At 39.0% G+C, this 24948-nt stretch overlaps 1 protein-coding gene across 10 annotated transcripts in view; it reads left to right on the top strand.

Moving 5' to 3' along the window:
- The window catches only part of LOC131243355 (E3 SUMO-protein ligase SIZ1-like), a 119089-nt gene that overhangs the window by 78177 nt on the left and 15964 nt on the right, over positions 1-24948 (top strand). For all 10 annotated transcript variants that reach the window (XM_058242659.1, XM_058242661.1, XM_058242658.1 and 7 more), the window contains 3 exons: positions 7044-7119; positions 23640-23713; positions 23964-24071. In XM_058242659.1, the coding sequence (XP_058098642.1) occupies positions 7044-7119; positions 23640-23713; positions 23964-24071 (258 nt within the window). The remainder of the gene's footprint in view (positions 1-7043; positions 7120-23639; positions 23714-23963; positions 24072-24948) is intronic.

Genomic DNA, 24948 nt, shown 5'->3' with positions numbered 1-24948 from the left:
CACATCCAACCACCTTTTCTTGAGGCAGCTACACTTCATTTCATATCTGATTTCTCTCAAGGCATACATCTCCAGATAGAGGGAAAATAGGAGGAAAGAGAGTGACAGGAAATAAAATTGGCCATAGGATAAGTAGTGGACGACTTCTTCCCTTTGTGTAAGGCAATAGGAAGGCATACCTGGGTTAGGAACATCATATTGGAGTGTGTCACTAAGCGGAAGTAACTTATCATTCTTCTTTTGTCAAACATATATCTTCACGCTTCTCGGCTATTGTGAGGGCATGGAACTAGATGATGAAGAGGTAGGAGGATCAACATCAGAGGAAGAGAAGACTCAAGAAGGGGAAGGGTTAAACAATCAGATGAGGACTCCCCCTAAGATGGAGAAACAAGAGACTTCCCGTGAGGCAAATAAAATAGAGTATCTTCAAAGAATATGCATACATATTGACAAACTGCCCACCAAAAATTCTAGGAGAGCAAAACTTGTATCCCTTTTTGTTATTTGAGTAACTTAAGCAGATAGATCTCCCATTATTGTCATCTAACTTGTCTCAATGAATGCTGGGAACATGAACAAAACATCAAGAACCAAATGCTCCAGGAGGAATAACAAAAAGAGGTTGGTCAGGTTGTAAAACTTGAATTGGGGCCTTTTCTCTTAATATCCTAGTGGGTGTCCTATTGATCAAGTACGCATCACCTAAAATGGCATTAGCCCAAAGGCCTTTCTGAAAATTCATTTTTAGAATAAGAGCACGAGGTACTTCTAGGAGATGTCCATTCTTTCTCCCAGCCACCCCATTTTGTTGTGGGGTATAGGGACAACATGCTCTGAGATTTGACATCATTTTTCACGAAGTATGTTTGAGAGGCAGATGAGGTGTACTCCCCACCATTATCAAGAAGCAAGATTTTGATTTCGGCCTTAAACTGATTAGCAATCATCTTATGAAAAATCTGAAAGATGAAGCACTTCATCTTTGGATTTCATGAGATAGGCCTAAGTAATTTGAGTGCAGTCATTTATGGATGATGCATAATATCTATAACCAAATGAGATTAATTAGAGAATGGCCATAATGTATGAGCTCAAAAGAAGCATAACATTATTTATTGCTACTACCTGAGTAGGGTGACCTACAATGTTTGGCAACTTGACATGTTTCACATAACAACACACTTGCACTCTTAAACTTGAACAAAATTAGGAAAGAGTAATCTCAAATTGCTTGTTGAAATATGTCCAAGGCAAAGATACAAATACATAATCTGATCTTATTCGACTTATCTATACATGAAGTCCGAAAGGCCGATCCAACATCATTCGATGGTTGAAGGAGACAAAATCCACACTGCACTTATGGTGATTCCCAATCTTATGTATAGTCACCAAATCTTGAAAGACACAATGGGAAGAAGTCACACTATAGTTAAGGGACCTAATAAGACATCTGAAAGAGAGTAAATTAGTATATAGTTTTGGAACAGACTTGTAGAAGATGTAGATACTAACTGGGCTGATGCAAATATAGCTGACTATTGGGAGTTAGTATGATGGGAGGAGGCCCCTTCTAGAGTAGCTAAACAATGATGAAGATAGTCGATTTCTTTTGCTGGAGACTTATTAGAGCCACTTGGAGATATCAGACTATGAGACTCAACACATATACCTTCAAAATTTTGTAGCAGTGGTATGTGCCTTGGTTGGCAACCAACTAGGTCCTTGTCAAACAACCACTTTCTCTAAAAGCTCGAGCCATCAAAGGATGGCGTATCAATGTATATCAAGGGAGCTCAACAGTCACTCCCTTGCACATGTAGGGTGGATGACGCAGGACAACCCTAATTATGATGCATGCTCATGGATACAATTAAACAGCGGAAATAAAAGGAATAAATGATCTAAAATTCTAACAGTAATCATCATAACTGAGAAAATCATAAAGGAAACATGCAATGGAGCGGGCCATCACTACAACCACGGGTTATGGAATTCAATTACTACTTGGGTTGGATCCGGCGAGGGATGAGACCTCCCGATCTTGCATAGTCACACCCAATCGATCAATGAAGATCACTAGTCCGAAGAACTAAGAAGTTTCTCGGATTAGGGTTTTGAGAATTTGGGGATTTAGGGTTTAGATCGGTTCTCAAGATTTTGATCGAAGAAGGATTAGCCAAAACTGGAAAATAGAAGGAAGAAAATTATTACCTTGAAGAAGTTGGAGGGGCACAAGAAGAAATTAGAAGAAGAAGATCAAGGGGAGAGAAGCACCATGAGAGAGAAGAGAGGAAGGAGGCAACCAAAGGATTTGCTTTTCATTAATCAATAGTTGAAATTCGTGTTTAGGGCTTTACCCCACTTAAATAAGCAAATAAAGACATAAAATTACTAAAATACCCCTAGGATAAGCAAATAAAGATATAAGATTACTAAAAGACCCCTAACTAAGTCAAAAAACGCGCAAATAACATAAGTATGGGAAAGTTTGGGCGCTCGGTCTTATTTCTCCAATCTTCCTTCACATGTGTCTTCCCTAAGTGGGGTCTTCTATATGTCCAATCACATGTGAAAGGTCTTTAGCTCCTCAATATTCGCCTATCCACAAGGACGGCACTTGTGGTTGGCGCTTTCTTCGTTGGTACACCTTGAATGCACCTGTGTCCGCATCAGTGGAACTCCATACGAGAATGTACTGGGCAAGGGTGGAGGAATACTCAGCTCACACCATAAATGGCCTCCTGTGGGAGAATATATTCTGGTGGCATATTTGCTACTCTTAGGATTTGAACACTTAACCATCCGCTTTGATACCATTTCAAAAAACCACTTTCTCTAAAAACTCAAGCCATTAGAGGATGGCGTATCAATGTATATCAAGGGAGCTCAACACTCTAGCATGTTTCTTTTTATGACGGGTTTTCCATAATGAATGCAATACAGTCTATCCTTCTCATCACTATATAGATTTTCCATAGCTATGATTGAAGCAATTATGGCATCTCAAGGACCACGTCCAACATGATCACGACCCACACAATATGCACCAAATCCAAATCTTCCACTCAGATCGACTGGCCTTGACCACCATGTTCACCATTGTATGAGCTCGCTAGAGCATATTGCTCCAAAATACTAGATGTAGTATCCAACATTACCTTTCATCGTTTTGCTTCTATTTGAAGATGTGTGTAGACGGTCCTAACGGAAGGGACTTTCAATTGGGAATCTAATTATGAATAGTTCCATACTCATGGTCATGGTTGAGCCCCACAAGAAGATCAAAGATTTGTTGCTTCGTAGTGTCAACTTAATGCTCATGTGTGCAGGAAGATCGTACTGTCCTATGGTGACCCAACTCCTGCCACACACTTAGAAGAGTAGTGTAATAATCTCCCAAGGACCTCTCCCCCTGACAAAAATTGGCAATTTTGTCACTATTTCACAATATATGAAGGTTTCATTGATTTCATGCTTCATGGAGTGAAGTAACAAAGACATTATAATCATATTGTCAGTCTCTTAATCAACATCAGTAGAATCATGTTCAAGAGGCCCCTTAATCGTCCCAGCTAAAGAACCTAACTGCTTCCCTCCACCAATAAGCATACAAATTAATTTGAACCATGCCAAATTTGCCTCATAAAGTTGAGTGTGGTATTTGCCAACCTAGATTATCACCCACTCTCAAGTGCATTAATTCCCCTCAGAGCCATTGAGGAACTTGAAACATTGCTGAGTTTGGAGATATATCCTTCATGATGCCGAAATTATACATCAACCACTCTAACAAGATTGACACCACCCTGCATAGCACACCAAGCTTCTTAAACCTTCTCACACATGAGATATGCACAACCCATCACATGCTCATACCATTGGACTTAGGACTAAACATGAAAAGTCAGCAAAACATATATGTATATATGTATATATACACACACACACACACACATATACATATATATATATATATATATATATATATATACACACATATACATATATATATATACACACACACACACACACACACACACACACACACATATACATATACATATATATATGGAAGTACACTTAGCAAAGAACATCAGGATGCCTTTAAATCTTGACGAAATCAGACAATTCTTGTTTATGGAGTTTGCAATTTGTCAACTACGATAAACCAAGGTGGAAAAACTTTTCAAAAGTTCCCTAGAAAAACAACACAAAAACAAGACTGAATTTTTTTTTTTTTCTCTATTTCTGTAGAAGCATCACTTGAAACTCACCAAAAATTCTTGGAAAAAATCATCAATATTCCTCTAAAATCATCCTCTACTAGACCCCTCCAACATAACTTCCAATCAGCATAGGAGAAGGAGAAGAGGGGGAAGAAGTAAGGGAGAGAGAGAAGTTAGGGTAACACGTGTTATGTTAGTTAGAGTGACTAGCACTCTTTTATCAAAAAAGAAAAAAGGGAGTATGGTACCCCGTATGACTACAAGTATACACGTGCACACGCATGTATCACTGGATTGGGTTGTCTGCTTACATCATTGAGTTTTCTACTTCCATCGTTGTTCATCAAACCATCAGGCATGGTGGTGCCAAGGTATTTGTAAGGCCGGTTAGAAAGCCATGCTAGCCATTTAGTTACCGGCCGGCTAAGAAACATGTGCAAGGGGCTTCACGCTTTCATACCACTTTTCAAGAAAGTTGATTAGCTAACAACTTCTAGCAGCCTCGGTTCCAATCAAAGATCTCTGTAACAAAAGGCAGTAACAATTGTAATTTTTTCTTGCCAAAAAAAATCAAAAAAATATGAGAAAAATCCCAAATTTTTAGATGTTTCCAAATACGAATTCTTTTTTTTTTTTTTTTTTAAAGGCGAAATGGTCCACTCTTTGATGGGGATGCTATCTTGGCTTGTCTGATGATTTTGTGAACCTAATAGGTTTAGGTAGTCCATTTTATGGCACTCGTTTCACTAGTGCATATCAAAGCATTCAACATCATTCTCCCAATAATTTTAAGAAAAAAAAATGAAATTAAATTCAGATAAATATTGTTGCCAATTTAAGGGACAACTCGAATGTCCCAAATCGGTCCAAAATTTATGCAATATATGGACTTATCCCATCGATGCAGATCCATAAGCATTCGACATCATTCTTGAAATTAAATTTGGAAGAATAGTGTCGTCATTTTGGTGGTCGATTTGGAGGACCACTAGAATGCCTCCAAATCGGCCCCATATTCGTGCAATATATGAAATTCATCCTACTAATGTTTATTCCTAAACATTTGACATATCTTCCTAAAGAAGTTATATATATATATATATATATATATATATATATATATATATATATATATATATATATATATATATATATATATATATATATATATATATATATATATATATATTCGAGTAAGTAGGTTCACCAAATTGGGGTCACTTGAATGTCCCCAAATTGGTTCGAAATTTGTGCAATCTATAGCAGTCATCCCACTAATACTATGGGCCCTAAATTACGCTTATTTCATCATCTGGCCATTGGATAGGTGGACATTTATTGGATGGTGAAGAATAAAAATGTCCACTGGTCAATTTCATCAAACAAGTGTCCGCAAATCAATGGTTAAGATCATTAAAAAATTTTGATATTGGGATTGTGACTTGGCAATAGCAGGTCCCACGTGTTAAACGGTTTGATTTGATTTAACATATGGCACGTGTACAATTTTTGAAATGGGGGGGGGGGGGGGGGGGTTGGTTGCAAAAATGAAGTAGAAGAATTTCCCAGGAATTTTTCTTTTCCTTTCTCTAATCTCTATAGAAGTAAACCCCCTTTTTTTAATTTATTATACATAACGGCCCAGGGCTGTTACACTAGTTTGTTATGGACTGTTTCAGGCCCACAACAGCCGTTACAGTCCCCCGCTCTCTTTTTTTTTTGAATGGGCCATTACAACCCCGTAACTCGTATTGGCCAGAACTGTTTTTACGTAAGCGTTTTTGAATACCTTGTTTGGTGCACTCTTTCTTCACCTAGTCTGTCTAGTCTTTTTGAACCTCCGCCTTTCGGAAATGTTCCCTTTTTATGATAAAATGGGTGCTTTAAATTGGATCCAAAATTAGCTATAGCTGCACACAGGTGCACAAAAAGAACCAAATTAAACAGTGGAGAATGCAGATAGATGCCAGTCAATGTTGATGTGAACATTGTTCTTATACTTTCTTGTCCATATTGCATTCAGAATAACTTCTTTTTGCTAACATCAACATCGTTTTGTGCAACATAATCATGCATAGGTCCTTTCCCCAGTGCTGCCAGTTCTTTCTAGCTTCATCACTCTCCTTGAATGGGGCCCAATCATCATGATAGTAATGCAGGCTCTCAACTCACAAAAGCTTTATTTTGTTATACATTTTATTCTACTATCATCATTCGCCTCTAACACCGTGAGGCTTTGGTGAAACTGCTACATCCGAGTACAAGCCATTACATCATTTTATTTATTTTTTTTTTTTTTTTTTTTTTTTTTTTTTTTTTCTGTTGCTCTTGCTAAACATTGCTCGTCCAGAAGACACCAGTGTGATATTGATTGCTGCAATAATTGCATGGAGGTTTTTTTTTTTTTTTTTTTCTTTTTCTTTTTTAGTAGTTATTTTGTTTGGGTTTTACAGGACAGCAGTTCACCCATGTTTTCACTATGTTTCATCTTCACTATTCCTCAAATGATGTGGTATTTTCTAATGCTTGCCAGAAAAATCCACCAATAATACCCAATGACACCCACCACTACACTAAAAAACACCTGACAATCCACCCCAATACCCACCAAAACTGCCTAAAACTTCCCGACACCACCACAACATCAAGATACCCAAAAAGTGAAGAAAGAGAATACGATGCTTAAGCTTTAATTTTCTTGGTCTTCTTACTCAAAAGTTGTGGTGATCTGGTCAAGATATTTAGTATAAACATGGGTGATCATTTGAGCTCGATTTCCTCATCTTTTTATATGGGCATGTAATAATGCAGGCTTGGTGTATTCTTCTCAATGATAAGGTCTCTTTTAGGATGCAGTGGCCACAGCATACAGATTTACAGGTTAATGGTATGGCAGTCTTCCAGTCATATATGCATTGATCCAAAATTTTGCAGTAATCTGGATGATAGGATTGTTCAAGGAATCATTCACTTGAACTTCTTTAGCTTCATGGCATGATGCAGTTTCTTTTGTATCCATAGTCTGGGAGTGAACTTGCAAGTGATGCAACTCTGCAAATTTGGTATAAATCTTCTCTCTCTCTCTCTCTCTCTCTCTCTCTCGGTTGAAAGGCAATGATAAGGATAAATCTTATCTTAACAAACTTTCTACCAAGATGTGACTCCTACTTCCAGCTCGCCTTTCAAACTCCCACTTCCGCTTCCTAGGCTTTACAAACTGGCTAATAATTTTGATGATAATCATGATGATTCGCATATCTTGCACCTGAACCCCCTCCCTCTTCTCCTCACTCTGTGCAACTAAGGTACAAACTCTGAAAGAAGAGGAACAGTTGCAACTAGCTAAGCTTTACAGTGTTGTGACAATACCTTGTTTCTGAGCATGGCTGTTTAATTATTACTTTCTATGTGTATGTGGTTGTTTAAAATGTTTTTTAGTAGAATAATACACTGCAATATGTTTTTTTTTTTTTTCCTTCTAATAAATAAATATATATATACTTGTAGTGGGAGTTTTTGTATTCATTCAAAGCTTAGAATCTTAGGTTGTAAAATGTAAGCTCTGATGTACTTTGAAGCAGTGTTTTAAATAGCTATGCTATGTAGCGTGTAGCTTGCGCTACGTAACGTAGCTTAGCCTTAATGCTACGTATCTCATGAAAATAGCTTAAGTCATGCGTAGCCTATGCTACATGATAATTTGTCTACACTACATAAGAGTATGTTACACGCTACGTAGCTCACATTAAAATTTATTTTTCACACAACATTAAAATCATTTAATGTTTTCAATGATTTGTTATATTTTTTTATTTTCAACAAAAATTAGTTAATCTTTTCAATGCTTTTAGTAAAATAACATAAGTAACAATATTAAATCAGTAATCCTATATATATATATAGATAGATAGAAATAGTTTCGCTGCTCTTTCTGTACCTTTAGACTTAACTATTGCCCTTTCCTATTATTATAGGGTGCATTAGCTTGCACCAAATATCATGAAATTGGTACAACTAATCACAACCTTTATTAAAAATATAGAAGTAGCATGTTGCTTACACTACACGCTATGTAGGCCTCATGCTTCAGAGGAGTGAAAGCTATACTACATGCTATTCACTATTTAAAACACTGCTTTGAAGGTCTTTAAGTAGGATAATATACTATACTAACATTTCTTCTAAATTAATTAGTATATTATGTCTCATTACAAGAGTTTCTGTTGGTGAATTCTAATCTTAGAATGGCTTTTGCTGCAGTTAACTTTTGTGCTTTTAACCTTTTATGTTTTGTTTGTGGTGCATATCATGTGAGAGTGAGATTTCACTGGTTTCATTTTATGTAGTAAAGGCATGGTTGTGCTGTGAATCTTTTCTATGCTTACATCTGCCAGTAGCATTATTGATCAATTCATGTTGCCATGCTTGTTTTAGATTGCAGAGAGGAATTTTGCATAACAAACTTCATTCATTGAATGCTATCAGCTTTAAAGATCGTATCATTATCCCTGATTGTTGTTGTTTCGCTTTTTGGATTATTAGAGTTGTCATATATGAATATATATTATATATATTGTGGAAAGGTAACACAACTTTTATTTAAAAATGCCAGAAGGCAAAAGACTTGCAATAACCAGTGTTCAAAATATTGGTTTCGTGTTACGTATCACACCTTTGGGATAAAATACATCGGTTATCGCATGGGATATATCGATTGTATCGCGTAATGTATCGTTGTTGTTGGAAACATGGGGAAATTAGTCGATTTTTTCAATGAAACTTCAATGATTGTTAAAAAAGACATCAACATACACTTATAAATCAAAACATTACAAAAAATAAGTGCATATAATAGGTTTTCTTTGTTTGGGGTCCTAATCTATGCGTTGTCTAACTGAATTAATGCAAGTATATTCAAAGTCTATTCATATAATTTATAAATGTAAGAAGACGTGTGGAAACACAAGCAATACATTTAAAAGCAAAAGAAGAATCACTAGATTAGGTTACATACATGTTTGATTTTATGTTTGGACACAAGAATTGCAACCAATTTGTTGGAAAGTGGGAAATTTTGATTTTTTTTCAATTTTCCTCAACTCAGCTCATCTCCTCCAAATCTCGAAATTGAAGCTCCCAATCCATGTTTTTTCATGAAAAACCATGGATTTTTAACAATTTGACATTGATTTAATATGATTTACAGAAAAAAAAAAAAAAAAAAAAAAACGGATCGAAAGTCGAAAATGCTCACCGGATCGAACATGTGAGATATATCGCACTACTTGCGAGTTTCGTATCGCACGGGTGGGATACAAGATATATCGTGGGATATATCGGCCAATATCATCGATATTTAAAACACTGGCAGCAACAACCTAGCCTCTAATAACACTCACTATCATTGGAGGAAAAAATACAATCAGCTCACTCCAACACGAAATATCTCAACCCCCACCACACACACACACACACACACACACAAAGCTTCAACAAGACTTTCAATAGAGCCTAACATCACTAGGAATCCATCCCAAATTGATCGAGCCACCTCATAGTGAATGAACAAGTGGTTCACTGATTCCATGTCCCTTATGCACATAACGCAACAATTGGGAATCACCATTGCCTGCTTTTGCAAATTATCAATAGTCAACACTATTTCTTCTTGCCAGCCACGCGAGGACCACCACCTTGGTAGGGGTCTTGTAGGACCATACAAGGGAGGTAGAAGCAACCCTACTCGGGCCAAACTAGATGATAACTCCTTGTAAAAGGACTTGACTGAGAAGCACCCTAATTTGGATTTAGACCACACGATGGAATTCTACACGCCAGGTCGAAGTCTACCATGATGGAGATGCAAGAAAAGTTGACTGAATTCTTTCACTTCCTTGTCCATCAAGTTCCTTTGACAAGGAGGAGACAACACACACCATCACCCTGGAAGCATTGAAGCATCGATCAATAGTAATGTTCCAATCCGAGGCAAGGCTTGCCAAACCCAGGAACTCCTTCTAAAGAGGATGATCCCCAATCCCTGTTTCAGCCCATAAATGAATCATCTGCCCATATGCGCAGACAAAACGAACCAACTCCTTGAAGCTAGCTACTTTTCACGCTACCGCCTTCCATAACACAAAAGCCATCACTCACCTTCTCCATATTTGCACACAATTACCTCCCTCCATAACCTCCCCCCAACCAAAAGAAAAGAAAAGAAAAAAAGGTCTACATGGGCATTTACCAAGCAAGGCAAGGTTCATTTGGTCCAGCTTCCTGACACCCACTCCCTCGAACCTTGTCCCAAAGATGTTTAGATGGCTTGCTAATACACAAAGGAAGCCTGAGATAAGAAGGCGAAAGAGAGCCAATACGACATCTGAAGACTGCCGCTATTCTTTCCACCTCATAATTCATACCAACACCAAGCATCTCAGGCTTCATAATGTTAACTTTTAGCTTAGATATCACCTCGAACACCTCATTATTTTCTTTAGATTGTCCACCATCACCTCAACCGAATCACAAAAGAGAAGTGTTGATGAGGACATCATAGCACCATTCAGGGTCTACCAAAGGAGGAGATCATCACCAGTTTCCCTCTAGATGGATGATGGGGACATCATGCGCACGCCCCCACCCTATGCACATATTTAAGGAGGAGGAGGGCCCCACTTTCGATCTGGATCGATGGCGACATTTTTGGAGGGCCTCACAGTTAGGGGCCGTGCTATAGAGCATTGGAGTGGACTCAATCATCATATAAATTCTACCATCGGATCTCATGATCATGGTCCACTACACTACCTTAGATGATCTTGGATTTTGAGTTTTGACTATTCTCATTATTAGAAACATCATGAACAGCTTTGATTACGTAGATTAGTTATTATTTTATTTACTTCAGCTTTAAGTATTAGTGTGTGCACATGGCGCAAGGGTAAAATTGTCTTTTGGGGTTTAAGGTTTTCTTATAAATAAGCAACCCCACGTAGGTATTTTCAATGAAGTTTATGAATAAAAATTCTGCGTTTTTCTTCTTCTCTCTCTTTGGGTTGGAATCAAATTGGGTGTGAAACCCTCCCTTTCTCGAAAGGCTAACTACCGTGTTGCGAAGCCACAACCATCCCAAATCATCCCCATTTCTTTACACCCCACATCCTCATCTTTTACATCCCTCCCATCTTTAGCTCCACCCTTTCTCGTATCCAAGTTCTCTTGTATAACAGATTTTCAGATTCTGACCCGTCAGAGGGGCTGAAACTTCGGCGGAGCACCACGCACAAATCGTGCATCAGATCGACACGAAATTTGGCATGGAGGTAGTCCTACCCTGGCTGATCCTAGCCTAGGAGTAACTTTCCGACTTCGTGGGCCCCACACACGTGCGAACGAGTGGTCACGCATGTGCGCCCAGGGCCAGCTGCTGTCCACGCACGTGGCTCATCTCGGGTTCTATCTTTCCTCTATCTTTTCTCATCTTGAGCCTTAAATCTAGGTCCTTAACCCTAAAGAATCTCAAATCCCAATTATCCCCAATTTTACAAACCCTAGATTTTCCCCCGAATTGAAACATGGTGAATCTCTTGAATTGGGGAACAATTCTTTGCAAGAATGGATGAATCTTACGCTCCTTTGGGCTTGTTTGGTTTATAATTTTATTTGATCCAGCCCTAAACTTGTGTAGGCTTGGACCCCCATAGATTTTCCTTTTTGAATATTTGATCGTATGTAGAATGTGGAATTTTGTGATTGTTTAAAATTGGTATAATCTAAAGCTTGAACTCTTGTATGTCATATTTAGTTTCATGTCCTGCATCAAATTTGGTATCAGAGCTTAGGTTTTTATAGGGGAATGCATTGCATGTTTAGGGTTCAGTTTATTTATGTCTGTTATGCATCAAGTCTTCTCATATAGGATTGTTTAGGACCCATAATTCACAATATGGGCTGCTAAATTTTCTATTGTCAGAAAATCCACAAATTTCACAGCTGAATTTTCTGTTGACAAATTATTTGGGCAGTTATATTGCTAGAATTTTAGTACTGTTGTGTAATTTCCTTCCTATAGAGTCCTATAGGATCATTTAGTCCCATTTCGACGCATATAGTTGCATTAGAGGGTCTTTGAGTTAAGTGAGTGGTTTTATGCCCACATGTACTGGTCGTGGTTTTGGTTTGCACCCTGCACTAAGCATGGAGCAATCGCAAGAGTCCATGAACAACATAACCTGGCAATTTGAGTCTTTAGGTAGGCACTTGGAACAACATATTGACCAACGCTTGGATCAGATTAATGTGCGCGTTACCCAACTAGAGACCTCCGCCCGGGCAAACCCCGCCATTGGGGAAGATGCCCAATCTTAGGCAGGTGGTCAGGAGGATAGACAAGGGAATGGGGGTGGCTAAGGAAATAGTCATGGACGCACACCCATGCACCCACCCCGCGAGGGGCTTCATGATCATTATGAGCGAGATGCACAACTCCTCAAGGGAGCTAGAGTAGAGGCCCTTACGTTTAATGGTCACTTGGACCCTAAAGTTTTTTTAGATTGGTTGGCGGACATGGACTACTATTTTGAGTGATACATGTCAGATGCTCGTCGAGTCCGATTTGCCAAGATGAAGCTCGTAGGTCAAGCAAAGAGGTGGGCTACTGTGGAGCGAAAGAAAGAAAGGTCGAGGGAGCCCCCAATAGTCCATTGGGGAGAAATGAAAGAGATTCTAAAGGAGAAGTACCTCCCTTTCTCTTATCACTTGAGGTTGGTTGAAGATTGGCAGTCTCTTCGACAAGGTTCCATGAGTGTGGCTGAATAAATTGAGAAGTTCGAAGAGTACTTGACCCGGTATGAAGTTGAAGAGGATCCCGTACTCTTGCTCAATTTAAGATGGGCCTCCGTTCTGACATTAGGAGAGAGTTGCTCGCCAAGGACAGACACTCTTGAACGGATATATCAAGTAGTGTTGGAGGTCGAGCAATACCTCAAAGCATCTGTGGGAAGGCGGTTTGAGTCTCATGATTCTGGCGTTAAGGCCAACCCTTCTGGGGCTAAGCCTAGCACTGGATATCAATACAAGCCTTCCAGTAGTGCTCAGTCTAGGCCCAAGGATGATAAGGGTAAAGGAGTTGTCGGGTTTAGCTCGCGCAAAAGCGATGCGACTAGGTGTTTTAGATGTCAGGGTTTTGGTCACTTTGCCCACTAGTGTGGCATGAAAGAGGGCACCGAGGTGTTCCTTATTGATGGGCAAGTAGAAGTAGTGCCCTCAGAAAGTGACGGTGAGGAAGAAGAACATGAGCCAACATAGTGATGAGGAAGAGGAGTGCAAGAGTCTGCGACCCTTGCAGTTATGCGTTGCGCCTTTGCCCAAGCAAAGAATACCGACGATTGGCGCTGCAACACGATCTTCTATATCTACGCAAAATGTGGGGTTAAGAGTTGTAAGATGATCGTGGATAGTGGTAGTTGTGCCAATGTGGCATCAATTGGCACTGTGAGCCGTTTGGGCTTGAAGCTTGAAACCCATCCCCTACCCTATAGAGTGTCTTGGGTTGATGAGACTTCCATTCTAGTCTCGTACCGTTCTCTTGTTCCTATTCAGTTTGGATCATATAAAGACACTCTGGTGTGATGTTGTTCACATGGATGTTGGCAACATCATTTTGGGTAGGCTCTGGCTCTATGACAGGGATGTCACCATATTCGGTAGTTTGAATGTATGTACATTTTGGTTTGAGGGCAACAAAGTCAAGCTAAATCCTCTTCCACCCAAGAACACGACTGGAAAGGAGTCCACCACAAAGAGTGGTGTAAGCGGCTCAAAGGAATTGAAGGAATCGAAGTCCAAGTCTAAGCCTCTCCATATTCTAAATGCCAAAGACTAAGAAGGATGACACATGGAGGATGTGTGTTGATAGTAGGTTCATCAATAAAATCACAATCAAGTATCGGTTTCTCATACCGCGTCTTGATAACATGTTGGATATGATGGCCAATGCTACTATCTTCTCGAAAATTGACCTCAAAAGTGGTTATCACCAAATCCGTGTACACCCTGGCGACGAGTGGAAGACGGCCTTCAAGACGAAGGATGGGCTATATGGGTGGCTAATCATGCCTTTTGGGTTGACTAATGCCCCAAGTACCTTCATGCGTGTGATGACCCAAGTGTTGAGGCCCTTTATGGAGAAGTTTCTGGTCGTCTACTTTGATGATATCCTGATTTATAGCATGACTAAGGAACAACACATCAACCATTTGAGGCAAGTTTGTGGGATCCAGCCGAAAAATTGTACGCCAACCTAAAGAAGTGTGCGTTTATGTCTAGCAGTGTTGTCTTCTTAGGTTTTGTTGTGTCAGCGGATCCTGAGAAGGTTAAAGTTATTATTAGTTGGCCTGAACCCCGCAGTATTCACGAGGTGCACAACTTTCACAGCTTGGCCACCTTCTACAGGCGGTTCATTAGAGGCTTCAGTTCCATTATAGCTCCTATTACGGATTGCATTAAAAAAAAAAAGAGAGTTTCAATGGACGAAGGCAGCCTCGAAGGCCTTCAACGAGATAAAAGGCTAAGATGACCGAGGCTCTAATCACGCAACTTCCGGATTTTTCGAAAGTTTTTGAGGTCGTGTGCGACGTGTCAGGAGTTGGTATAGGAGGAGTACTTAGTCAAGAAGGGCACCCTGTCGCCTTCTTTAGTGAGAAACTGAATGAAGCAAAACAAAAATACTCCTCCTATGACAGAATTCTATGTGGTAGTGCAATTGTTGCACCACTAACGTCATTATCTATTGCCGCAAGAATTCATCTTGTTCTCATATCACGAGGCCTTGAAATACCTGAACTCAGAAGAAATTAAACCCTAAGCATGCCAAGTAAGTCCAGTTCCTTCAAGAGTATACTTTTGTGCTTAAGCACAAGGCCGGTATAGAGAATAAGCCTGCCAACGCGTTGAGTCGTCGAGTCGCGTTACTCAATTCCATGAGTGTTGAAGTCACAGGGTTCAAGCGTGTCAGAGAGGATTATTCTGAGTGCCCAGATTTTAGTCCGTCAGGAGCTAGCAGTGAGTATTTAATATTGGACGGATATTTGTTTAGGAGTGACCGTTTGTGCATACCTTGCACCTCCCTCCGCGATTTTCTTGTCTGGGAGTTACATTCAGGAGGGTTCGCGGGTCATTTTGATCGAGACAAGACCATTGCCCTAGTGGAGGATAGATTCTATTGACCAAGCCTCAAGCGAGACGTGGCCAAAATTATAGGGCAATGTCATACTTGTCAATTGGCAAAGCAGAAAAAACAGAATACCGGGCTATACACACCTTTGTCAGTTCCATTTGCCCCTTGGCAGGACATCAGTATGGACTTCGTGCTTAGGCTCCCCAAGACTATTCGGAAACATGATTCCATATTTGTTGTCGTGGACCGTTTTTCTAAAATGGCCCACTTCATCACTTGTTCGAAGACCTCCGACGTATCTCACGTTGCCAAGTTGTTCTTTAGTGAGGTTGTCAAGCTTCATGGGTTACCCAAAACCATAGTGTTTGACTGTGATGTGCGATTCATGAGTTATTTTTGGAAGACACTATGGCATATGATGAGTACTAGGCTCCAATTTTCTTCTGCCTACCATTCTTAGACCGATGGTCAGACTGAGGTGGTCAATAGGAGCCTAAGAAATTTGCTCAGGTGTTTAGTAGAGGAACATACCAGGACGTGGGACACTGCACTACCTACCGCTGAGTTTGCATACAATAGTTCTATCAATAGATCCACAGGTTTAAGTCCTTTTGAAGTCGTTACTGGTTATAAACCTAGAAAGCCTAGTGATCTTGTCCCTATGCCCCTGTCCCATAGGCCATTAGAGTCTACAAAGTCCTTTGCATATCACATTCATTCATTGTATCAAGAAATCAGGCGAAAGATCAATGCTAGTAATGAACATTACAAAATTTCTGCAGACCAAAATAAACGATTCAAGGAATTCGATGTAGGAGACTGTGATGGTCCGCATCAAGCCAAAGTGGTACCCTCAGGGAGCCGTTCGAAAATTACACGCACATAGAGCTGGACTATTCAAAATTATAAAACGAAACGGTCCCAATGCGTACGTGGTAGATCTTTCACCTTCCATGAGAATTAGTTCAACATTCAATGTGGAGGGTCTAGTTGCATTTCAGGGGACCACTGATACATTGTCCAACCTTACACCTAACCATCCTGATTCCCCAGAACTTTCCCTTGATCCATGGCCCCTTCCCGACCCATCTTCCCAGCCTCTACCTCCCATACCTACCCTTCCCACACCAAGAGAGGAGATAGAGGATATTTTAGACTATCAGATAGTATCGATATTGGACGACGACTTTTAAAAGTTCTTTGTCAAGTGTAAGTCACGCCCAACTTTAGACAGTATGTGGCTCACTGAAGAGGAGCTTCAGAGACTTGATCCAAACATCTTGGAGCGGTTCAAGAGTTTTGTTTCGCCAGTGGTGAAACCTTTGCAGCCGGGGAGAGTTGATGGGGACATCATGCGCACACCCCCCACCCTATGCACATATTCAAGGAGGAGGAGGGCTCCACTTTCGATTTGGATCGACGACAACATTTTTGGAGGGCCTCACAGTTAGGGGCTGTGCTATGGGGCATTAGAGTGGACCTGATCATCATATAGATTCTACCATCGGATCTCATGATCGTAGCCCACTACCTTAGATGATCTAGGATTTTGAGTTTTGACTATTCTCATTATTAGAAACATCATGAATGGCTTTGATTATGTAGATTAGTTATTATTTTATTTACTTCAGCTTTTAAGTATTAGCGTGCGCACACGGCACAAGGGTAAAATTGTCTTATGGGGTTTAGGGTTTTCTTATAAATAAGCAATCCCATGTAGGTATTTTCAATAAAGTTTATGAATAAAAATTCTGCGTTTTTCTTCTTCTCTATTTCTTTGGGTTGAAGAATCGAATTGAGTGCGAAACCCTCCCTTTCTCGAATGGCTAACTAACGTGGTGTGAAGCCACAACCATCCCGAATCATCACCACTTCTTTACACCCCACATCTATCATCTTCTACATCCCTCCCATCTTCAGATCCACCCTTTCTCGTATCCAAGTTCTCTTCTACAACAGATTTTCAGATTCTGGCCCGTTAGAGGGGCTGAAACTTCAGCGGATCACCATGCACAAACCGTGCATCGGATCGACACGAAATTTAGCATGGAGGCAATCCCACCCTGGCCGATCCTAGCCTAGGCGTCGTTTTCCGACTTTGTGGGCCCCATACGCGTGTGGACGAGTGGTCATGCACGTGCGCCCAAGGCCAGCTGCTGTCAACACATGTGGCTCATCTCAGGTTCTATCTTTCCTCTATTTTCCTCCTCTTTAGTCTTAAATCCAGGTCCTTAATCCTAAAAAATCCCAAATCCCAATTATCCCCAATTTTGCAAACCCTAGATTTTCCCCTGAATTGAAACATGGTGAATCTCTTGAATTGGGGAACAATTCTTTGAATATTTGATCGTATGTAGGATGCAGAATTCTGTGATTGTTTAAAATTGGTATAATCTAAAGCTTGAACTCTTGTATGTCATATTTAATTTCATGTCCTGCATTAATGGATGACCACTACGTGGGCCCGAGTGGGCCGAGTAGACCATTTTAAAGACCCCACATGCATTTGATGCATCTTCGAAGACCCTGCACTTGGAAGATGCATGTATCACAGCATAATGGTTTACGAACAATAATAGAAGGGGGAAAAAAAAGAGTTTGTCTTAATAAAGATGGATGTCCTAAGCGACAATGCCATTTAGACAATCTCTTTATTTAAAGACAAAGCATTCATAGTACTAGCAAGCTACAAGAGTATCATCAAGGAAGTACATCCCACCACATTCACTAATCCACCAATTGTTTGATTCGTCTGGAGATCTTGAAAGACTCAATAAGAAGGAAAGAACGTTAACAATTTAATGACATGGTGAGGGAACTAACTGGCAACCAGTGTTCAAAGTAATGATACCGCTACAAATTTTGTTGGTCGGGGATACAGAAACAATATCGTTATTGTCATTAATATCGTCAATAACCGGAAATGCAGAGAAACATGGTGAAAATGGTGGGATTTTTCAATGAAACTTCAAGATATGTTAAAATATGCATTCACGTATTTAAGAATAAAAAATTGCAAAAGGAATGCATACATATTAAGTTTCCATTAATGGGGACCTAAAAGCATGTTTTGTTGTCAGAAATCCATCTAATAGTAACACGACAATCACTTAAATCTCATTAAACCAATTAACAAGTGAACAATCATACATAATGCATTCATACATTATATATTCATGCATAAATAAGAATATAAACACTATTACACATGCATGATGATCCACCCATCCATCCAACCATTCCATCCAACATCCAATCCATCCATCCCATCTATCAATCCAACCATCCATCCAACCATCTAACCATCCCATCCAACCATCCAAACATCAATCCACCCCATCTAATCATCCAAACATCAATCCATCCATCCATTCATCCCATCCAAAACCATGTTAAAACTCCAATCAACAAACATAACACATTTATGGATGGTCAACAACAATGAATCCGACCAACTATGTGTTGAATTTTCTCAGAAAAATCTCGTTAACTGGGAGAAATTTCAGAAAATCTTGAAGTGGGACCTTTCCAAAACCAAATTTTGGGGCTCGAAACTCACCTTAAACAAGTCCAAAAAAATCCACAAAAAGCACCATAAATCTTCTAAAAACAAAATCTTTCAAACCATACCCTTCATAGGCTATAGGTCTGTACACTTAGTACATATGTTAACATTAGTTGTGCATACCTTGACATAAGTTGTATGAACGCTGACGCCAGCAGTGTGTGATAGCCATGAACAGAACCACAATCAAAATCCGAGCTCTAAGACCAAGTAGAAGAAGATTGGAGAAGAATAAGGAGGAAAATAGAAGAAGAATAGAAAGAGAATAAGAAAGAAGAAGAAATGGCTAGGGCTATTGTACCTAGCCCAACTCCCTTCTCTATGTGTGTACATACATACATACATACATTACATACATTACATTCATTACATACATACATACATACATATAGTGTGTGTGTGTGTGTGTGGGAATAAGGTACTATGAGGTCGACCTCGTGGTAAGCTTCCCATGAGGTCAAGCTCCATGGGGTCCACGATGATGTGTGATGGACATCCATACCATCAATCAGATGCACCCTTCCATGGTGGGCCATAGGCTTAAAATTAGGCTAACACTACAGACAATAGTGGAGAATGGATGCTCACCCATTAAAACCTTCCTGATTGTATATAGGGCCCAGTGAGATGTGGTTTAGACATCCAGCCGATCCATTGTGTTCCAATTGGATGAGGGGTCACACCATATTTCAGTCCATTCCAAAGCTTAGGTGGGCCCCATCAAGCGCTTTTAGATGTTTTTAACATGATTTTCCATGGTTTCAAATGGTGTAGCCCACCCGAGATTAGGATACAGTAGATTTTTTGCACATCCCGTAACCTAGAGGAGACTTACCAAATACACTGTGCATGTCCATCACACATCATGGTGGGGCATGGGAAGTTCTCATAAGCTCGACCTCAGCGTACCTTTGCTATATATCAGGGGTGTCTATGGTTCTTCTTATTCTTGTTCTTGAGTCCAATCTGATTGTTTCTGTTCCTTTTAAACCTAATGATGTTAAAGATAAGGTTGTTTTAATTTACAATTGACTAAACCATACTTAAAGGTGTATAAAAGGAATGTCCGTACTTCAGTTCTTCCTCATGTCACCACGAAGTATGCTCCTTATCAACGAGTACTAATAGTGTTCTTACTATATTTACCTGTTACTGTCAAAAAAGCTAAAAGATGTTCTTCTCATTCCATTGAACATTTTGTTTCCTATCATTCTGTATCTCCAATTCACAAGTCTTTTGTTTTTACCCTTGAGTGTTCTTTTTTTACTATTCCTAAAAATCTTAAAGAAGCTCTTAATTCTTCTCTATGACAACAAGCTATGGAAAAGGAGATGGTTGCCTTTGAGAGGAATCATACATGGGAGATGACTAATTTACTGGTTGAGAAGAATCCAGTAAGTTATCGTTGGATGTATGCTCCCAAGTACAACCCTGATTGTAGTAGCTTGATATAAAGCTTGTCTTGTAGCTAAAGAATTTACACAGACATATGGTGAAGATTAGTCTAAGACTTTTTCTCCTGTTGCAAAGATAAATTTGGAACAGATAATAATTTCTCATGCTGCTAGTTTGAATTAGCCATTGCATCAATTAGAGGTTAAGAATGCCTTCTTGAATGGTGATTTGACTGAGGAGGTTTATACGTTCCCTCCTGGTTTTGCTAGAAATGATGAGGAAAGAAATGTATATTGTCTTAAGAATGCTATATATGGTTTGAGTATGTTCATCGATCTTGGTTTGAGAAGTTTAGTAAGGCTCTAATTCATATTGGATTTACTCGCATCACTCTGGCCATTTTGTGTTTGTTAAGCGACATGTACATGGTATCATCATTGTAAGTATGTAAATGGATGATATCATTATTACAGGTGATGATGCTAGTACAATTTCTAAGTTGAAACTCTATATGAAGAAGCCTTTTAATATCAAAGATTTGGGACCGGTAAAATACATTTTAGGAATTGAATTCTCTCGTTTTAAGGGCTTTATGTTGTCTCAACAACAATATGCTCTAGATTTATTGACTTCAACTAGTAATCTTGTTTTTAAACTTATTGTTTCATCATTAGTGGTTAATAAAAAGTTTCAATCTGATGATGGGGAACTTCGATACTCTCATGTACCAGCATTTGGTTTTGCTCGCCCAAATCTATCTCATGCAGTGAGTTTGATTAGCCAATTCATACATGCTCCTCTATCCAGTCACCTTAAAGCAGTTTGTCGCATCTTACACTACATTAACTCTTCTCTAAGATGAGGCATCTTATTTAATTATCACCATAATTTTGATATGACGGGTATTCCGATGCAGATTGGGAAAGTTGCCGGATGATTAGTGCTCTATGAGAGGATGCCGTACTTTTTTTAAAGGCAATCTCTTTAGTCGTTACCTGGAAGACTAAAAATAGACAATTTTGCATGATCTAGTTTTAAGGCTCTGTATCATGCTATGGCAAATACTGCGTGTGAAATTTTTAAGTTAAAAGGTTTTGTTGCTGAATTGGGATTTCCAATGAAGACTCTCATATCAATGTACTGTAACACTAACAATCAAGCCGCAATTCATATAGCTTTTAATCTTATTTTCATGAATACGCAAAACACATTGAAGCTGATTGTAACTTTATTTGTGAAAAGGTTGTTGCTGGCATTATTTCTACTACTTTTATTCTGTATACTGCTCCACTTACATAACTTTGTTAAGACTCTTACCGTTGAAGTTGGACGTCGTATTCTTAACAAGCTGGGCATGATTGATATCTATACCTCAGCTTGAGGGCGAGTGTAGGTATAGCCCCTTTCTCTGGAACGTGGCCTTCTCTCTTTGGACCATGGGCCCTCTCTCATTCTCCTCTCATTTCTCTTATTATTTTTCTTTCTTTTGATTTTCCTCTTTTGCCCTTATTTTCAAGTGTATTTTACATAATTTGGGACGTCACTTAATAAAAATAAGAAGGGGGCTAGAGATCCAGCCTACGTTGAGGTTTTTTCTCTCCCAAAGCCTTTTATCTCTCTAACATGTTTATTTTGGAAAGTGAAAAAGTTGTTTCCTTTACCTTTTACTCCTGCCCCATTTGGGAGTTTTGTTGATGGTGAAAACAAAAGGGGATTTCTTAGTCCAACTTTTGGTGATGCTTACAATGTAGAATTGATGGCCATTAAAATGTGTATCCCTTTCCTCAAAATGATTTATGCCGCCCGTCAGACTAGAAATGTTATTGCATGGGCACCCGGAAGGTGCACAGCCTTTTAGAAGTGACTTTCACGATAAATGTTATTCTAAAATATCTCCCCTTTGAGAGTTATTTTTAGCATATTCTGAGGGAGGCGAACTCCGTTGCCATAATCCTAGCAAGGGAGGGGCTATCTTGGAATAAGTTATTTATTGGGCCATTGTATCCAAGGTTTAAAACTGCAGTTTTGGAGTGTGACTCGTTGGGTTCATAAACTGGCACAGCATGCCAAAACTGATATGTATTGTCCCATTTCAAATGTGTCACATGGATGGTGCACTAAAAGATTTAAAAATTCAGGATTTTTTTTTTAATGAAATTCAGAAAAAAAAAAAAAAAAAGAAAAGAAAAGAAAAATCCGATGGTTAATATTACTTTTTCCGGTTATGCTGCATATGCAGTTGGGTTAGCACTTTGGAAAATTGTTGCAACTAGGCTCTATGTTCGGTTATAAAGTCACCACCATGGCACCACCATTTGATGCCCTCATGAGAGAGGTAGCTCATGGGAGGTAACTTCGTAAGGAAGTTTTCTCTCTCATCCCTAAAACTTTGTGGACATGCATCCTAAATAGGCTATATGTTCGGTTATAAAGTCACCACTATAGCACCATCATTTGATGCCCTCATGAGAGAGGTAGCTCATGGGAGGTAACTTCCTAAGGAAGTTCTCTCTCATCCCTAAAACTTTGTGGACATGCATCCCATTTAGGGTGGAAAGCGAAAAAGTGATGAGAAAGATGGAGGCATGTCCCATTTGGGGGTGGACTCAAACAATTATTGTGTACTTCGAAAGAAATTTTTTTGAGAGGGATGGGAAAGCACAGGTGAGGCCAGCAAATAATTGACCCAAAGCAGGACAAATTGGTGCCACTATGGTTGGTGATGGGCCGTCAAATAGTACAATTTGGTTTCTCTAACCTTCAATGCCTAGGGCATCTATGAATAGTTTACATGTTCCACTGTTCTTTCATAACGTAGATTTCATTAGAATAACACCCCAAAAAACAGACAGGAAAAATTGAAAAACTTCAAAGAAAAGTTTTTCAACTCTCAAACAGGTATGAGGTGTTCTCTCCAACATTTTTTTTCCTGGACAAAAAAGAAAAAAAAAGAAGCTATGTTTCAAGCAATTGCTTTCGAAATTCCCAACCTGCGTTAAATGACTTGTCTACTGTAAAAATGCATTTAATGAGCATAAAGTAAGAAAGCACAAAAGAGTCCTTTAGTAAATAGTGCAAGGTTGACTCGTAGGATTCGTTCTAATTTAGTTAGATGATTTGCGTATCCGTTTTTCTTCTTTAACTTCAACGGTGTATTTCTAGAAGCTCCGTAAGCACGTCAATGGAATCTCATCTTCATAAAATTGAGTACAGTGATTTTCTGGTGTGAACTCACATTTCTGAATCTTTTCTTTTTATGTTGTTACAGGTATGCCAATCAGAGTTACTAATAGGCCTGGGTCTCAATTATTAGGAATTAATGGCCGTGATGATGGTCCTGCAGTAAGTTGGTTTTTTCTCTGTATACAACATTTCTTTCTTTTTCCTCAATGCCAACATCTTTGTTAGGGACCCTTCCTGCACTTTACAGAATCACAATTTTTGAAAGTTTATTGTGGTTTGATTACTTTCCATTCATATTTCTTTGATCCATACGTGAAGAACGTAGTAGATATACTTCTCAGAGATCATTAATTAGTTCCATATGCAAAGGTATCTCTAATTTTGTGATTTTATTTTATATTATGTTCAGATCACGACATGCTGCAGGGAGGGAGTCAATAAGATCTCTTTATCAGGATGTGATGCTCGCATTTTCTGCATGGGGGTCAGAATTGTAAGACGGAAGACAGTGCTAGAGGTATTCCTTTTCTTTGCCAGGTTGGCAAGTGTGTTGATTAAAATGAAGAAACTTAATACATGTGTTCAAATGTTGCAATTACCTGACAACATCGCACTATGTATGCCTCATATAATGCTTTATGTTTGTCAATGTTTTACAATGGATCAAACAAAATTCAAGTATACATGTTTCTCTAGACATCAATTACCATAACACATGCATCGCATTCGATCGGGTGGCTCTCCACAATAAGATATTAATCATTGACTACCTCCAAAATGAAGAAAAAAATAATAATCACTAATGGCTTCCATTTTTGCTTTAGGAATGCAAAGTATTTGGACCACCTATTAATGCATAGTTAATTTGCTCTCAAATTCCCAAATTGCAAAGAGAAGCAATGCAGGTGTTTGAAATGTCACAATCACCTGACTATGTCATAGTAAATTCCTAAATAACTATCATGACTCTTTATTTATTATGTTGCTCTATTTTTTCAATATTATACAATGCATCAAATAAAATTCCAAAACTTTTGTTTTCTCTACACTTAAAACTTCCAAAATAAATGCATTACATTCAGTTGAGTGGCTTGCTAGTATAAGATATTGTCCATTGACCACCTTCTCTTACTCAATGTTCGTAGTATCAGTATCGTTAGATGTATCGTTGGCTGGGGATACGGAAACATGTATCGATATCTCGCCAATATTATCGCTAATACTCAGAAATGCATCGGTGACCGAGGGAACATGAGGAAATGGTGGAATTTCTTAATGAAACTTTAGGAGATGCTAAAATATACATATTTGCATATTTAGGAATCAAATAATTACATGGAGACGCATGCATAATAAGTCTCTCTTTAATTGGGAGGGGGGTCTCTAAAAGCATG

The sequence above is a fragment of the Magnolia sinica genome, chromosome 4 (assembly GCF_029962835.1).
Source record: "Magnolia sinica isolate HGM2019 chromosome 4, MsV1, whole genome shotgun sequence".
Classification (NCBI taxonomy): domain Eukaryota; kingdom Viridiplantae; phylum Streptophyta; class Magnoliopsida; order Magnoliales; family Magnoliaceae; genus Magnolia; species Magnolia sinica.
The sequence above is the reverse complement of the archived record's forward strand: the minus strand, read 5'-3'. Positions and strand labels throughout refer to the sequence as shown.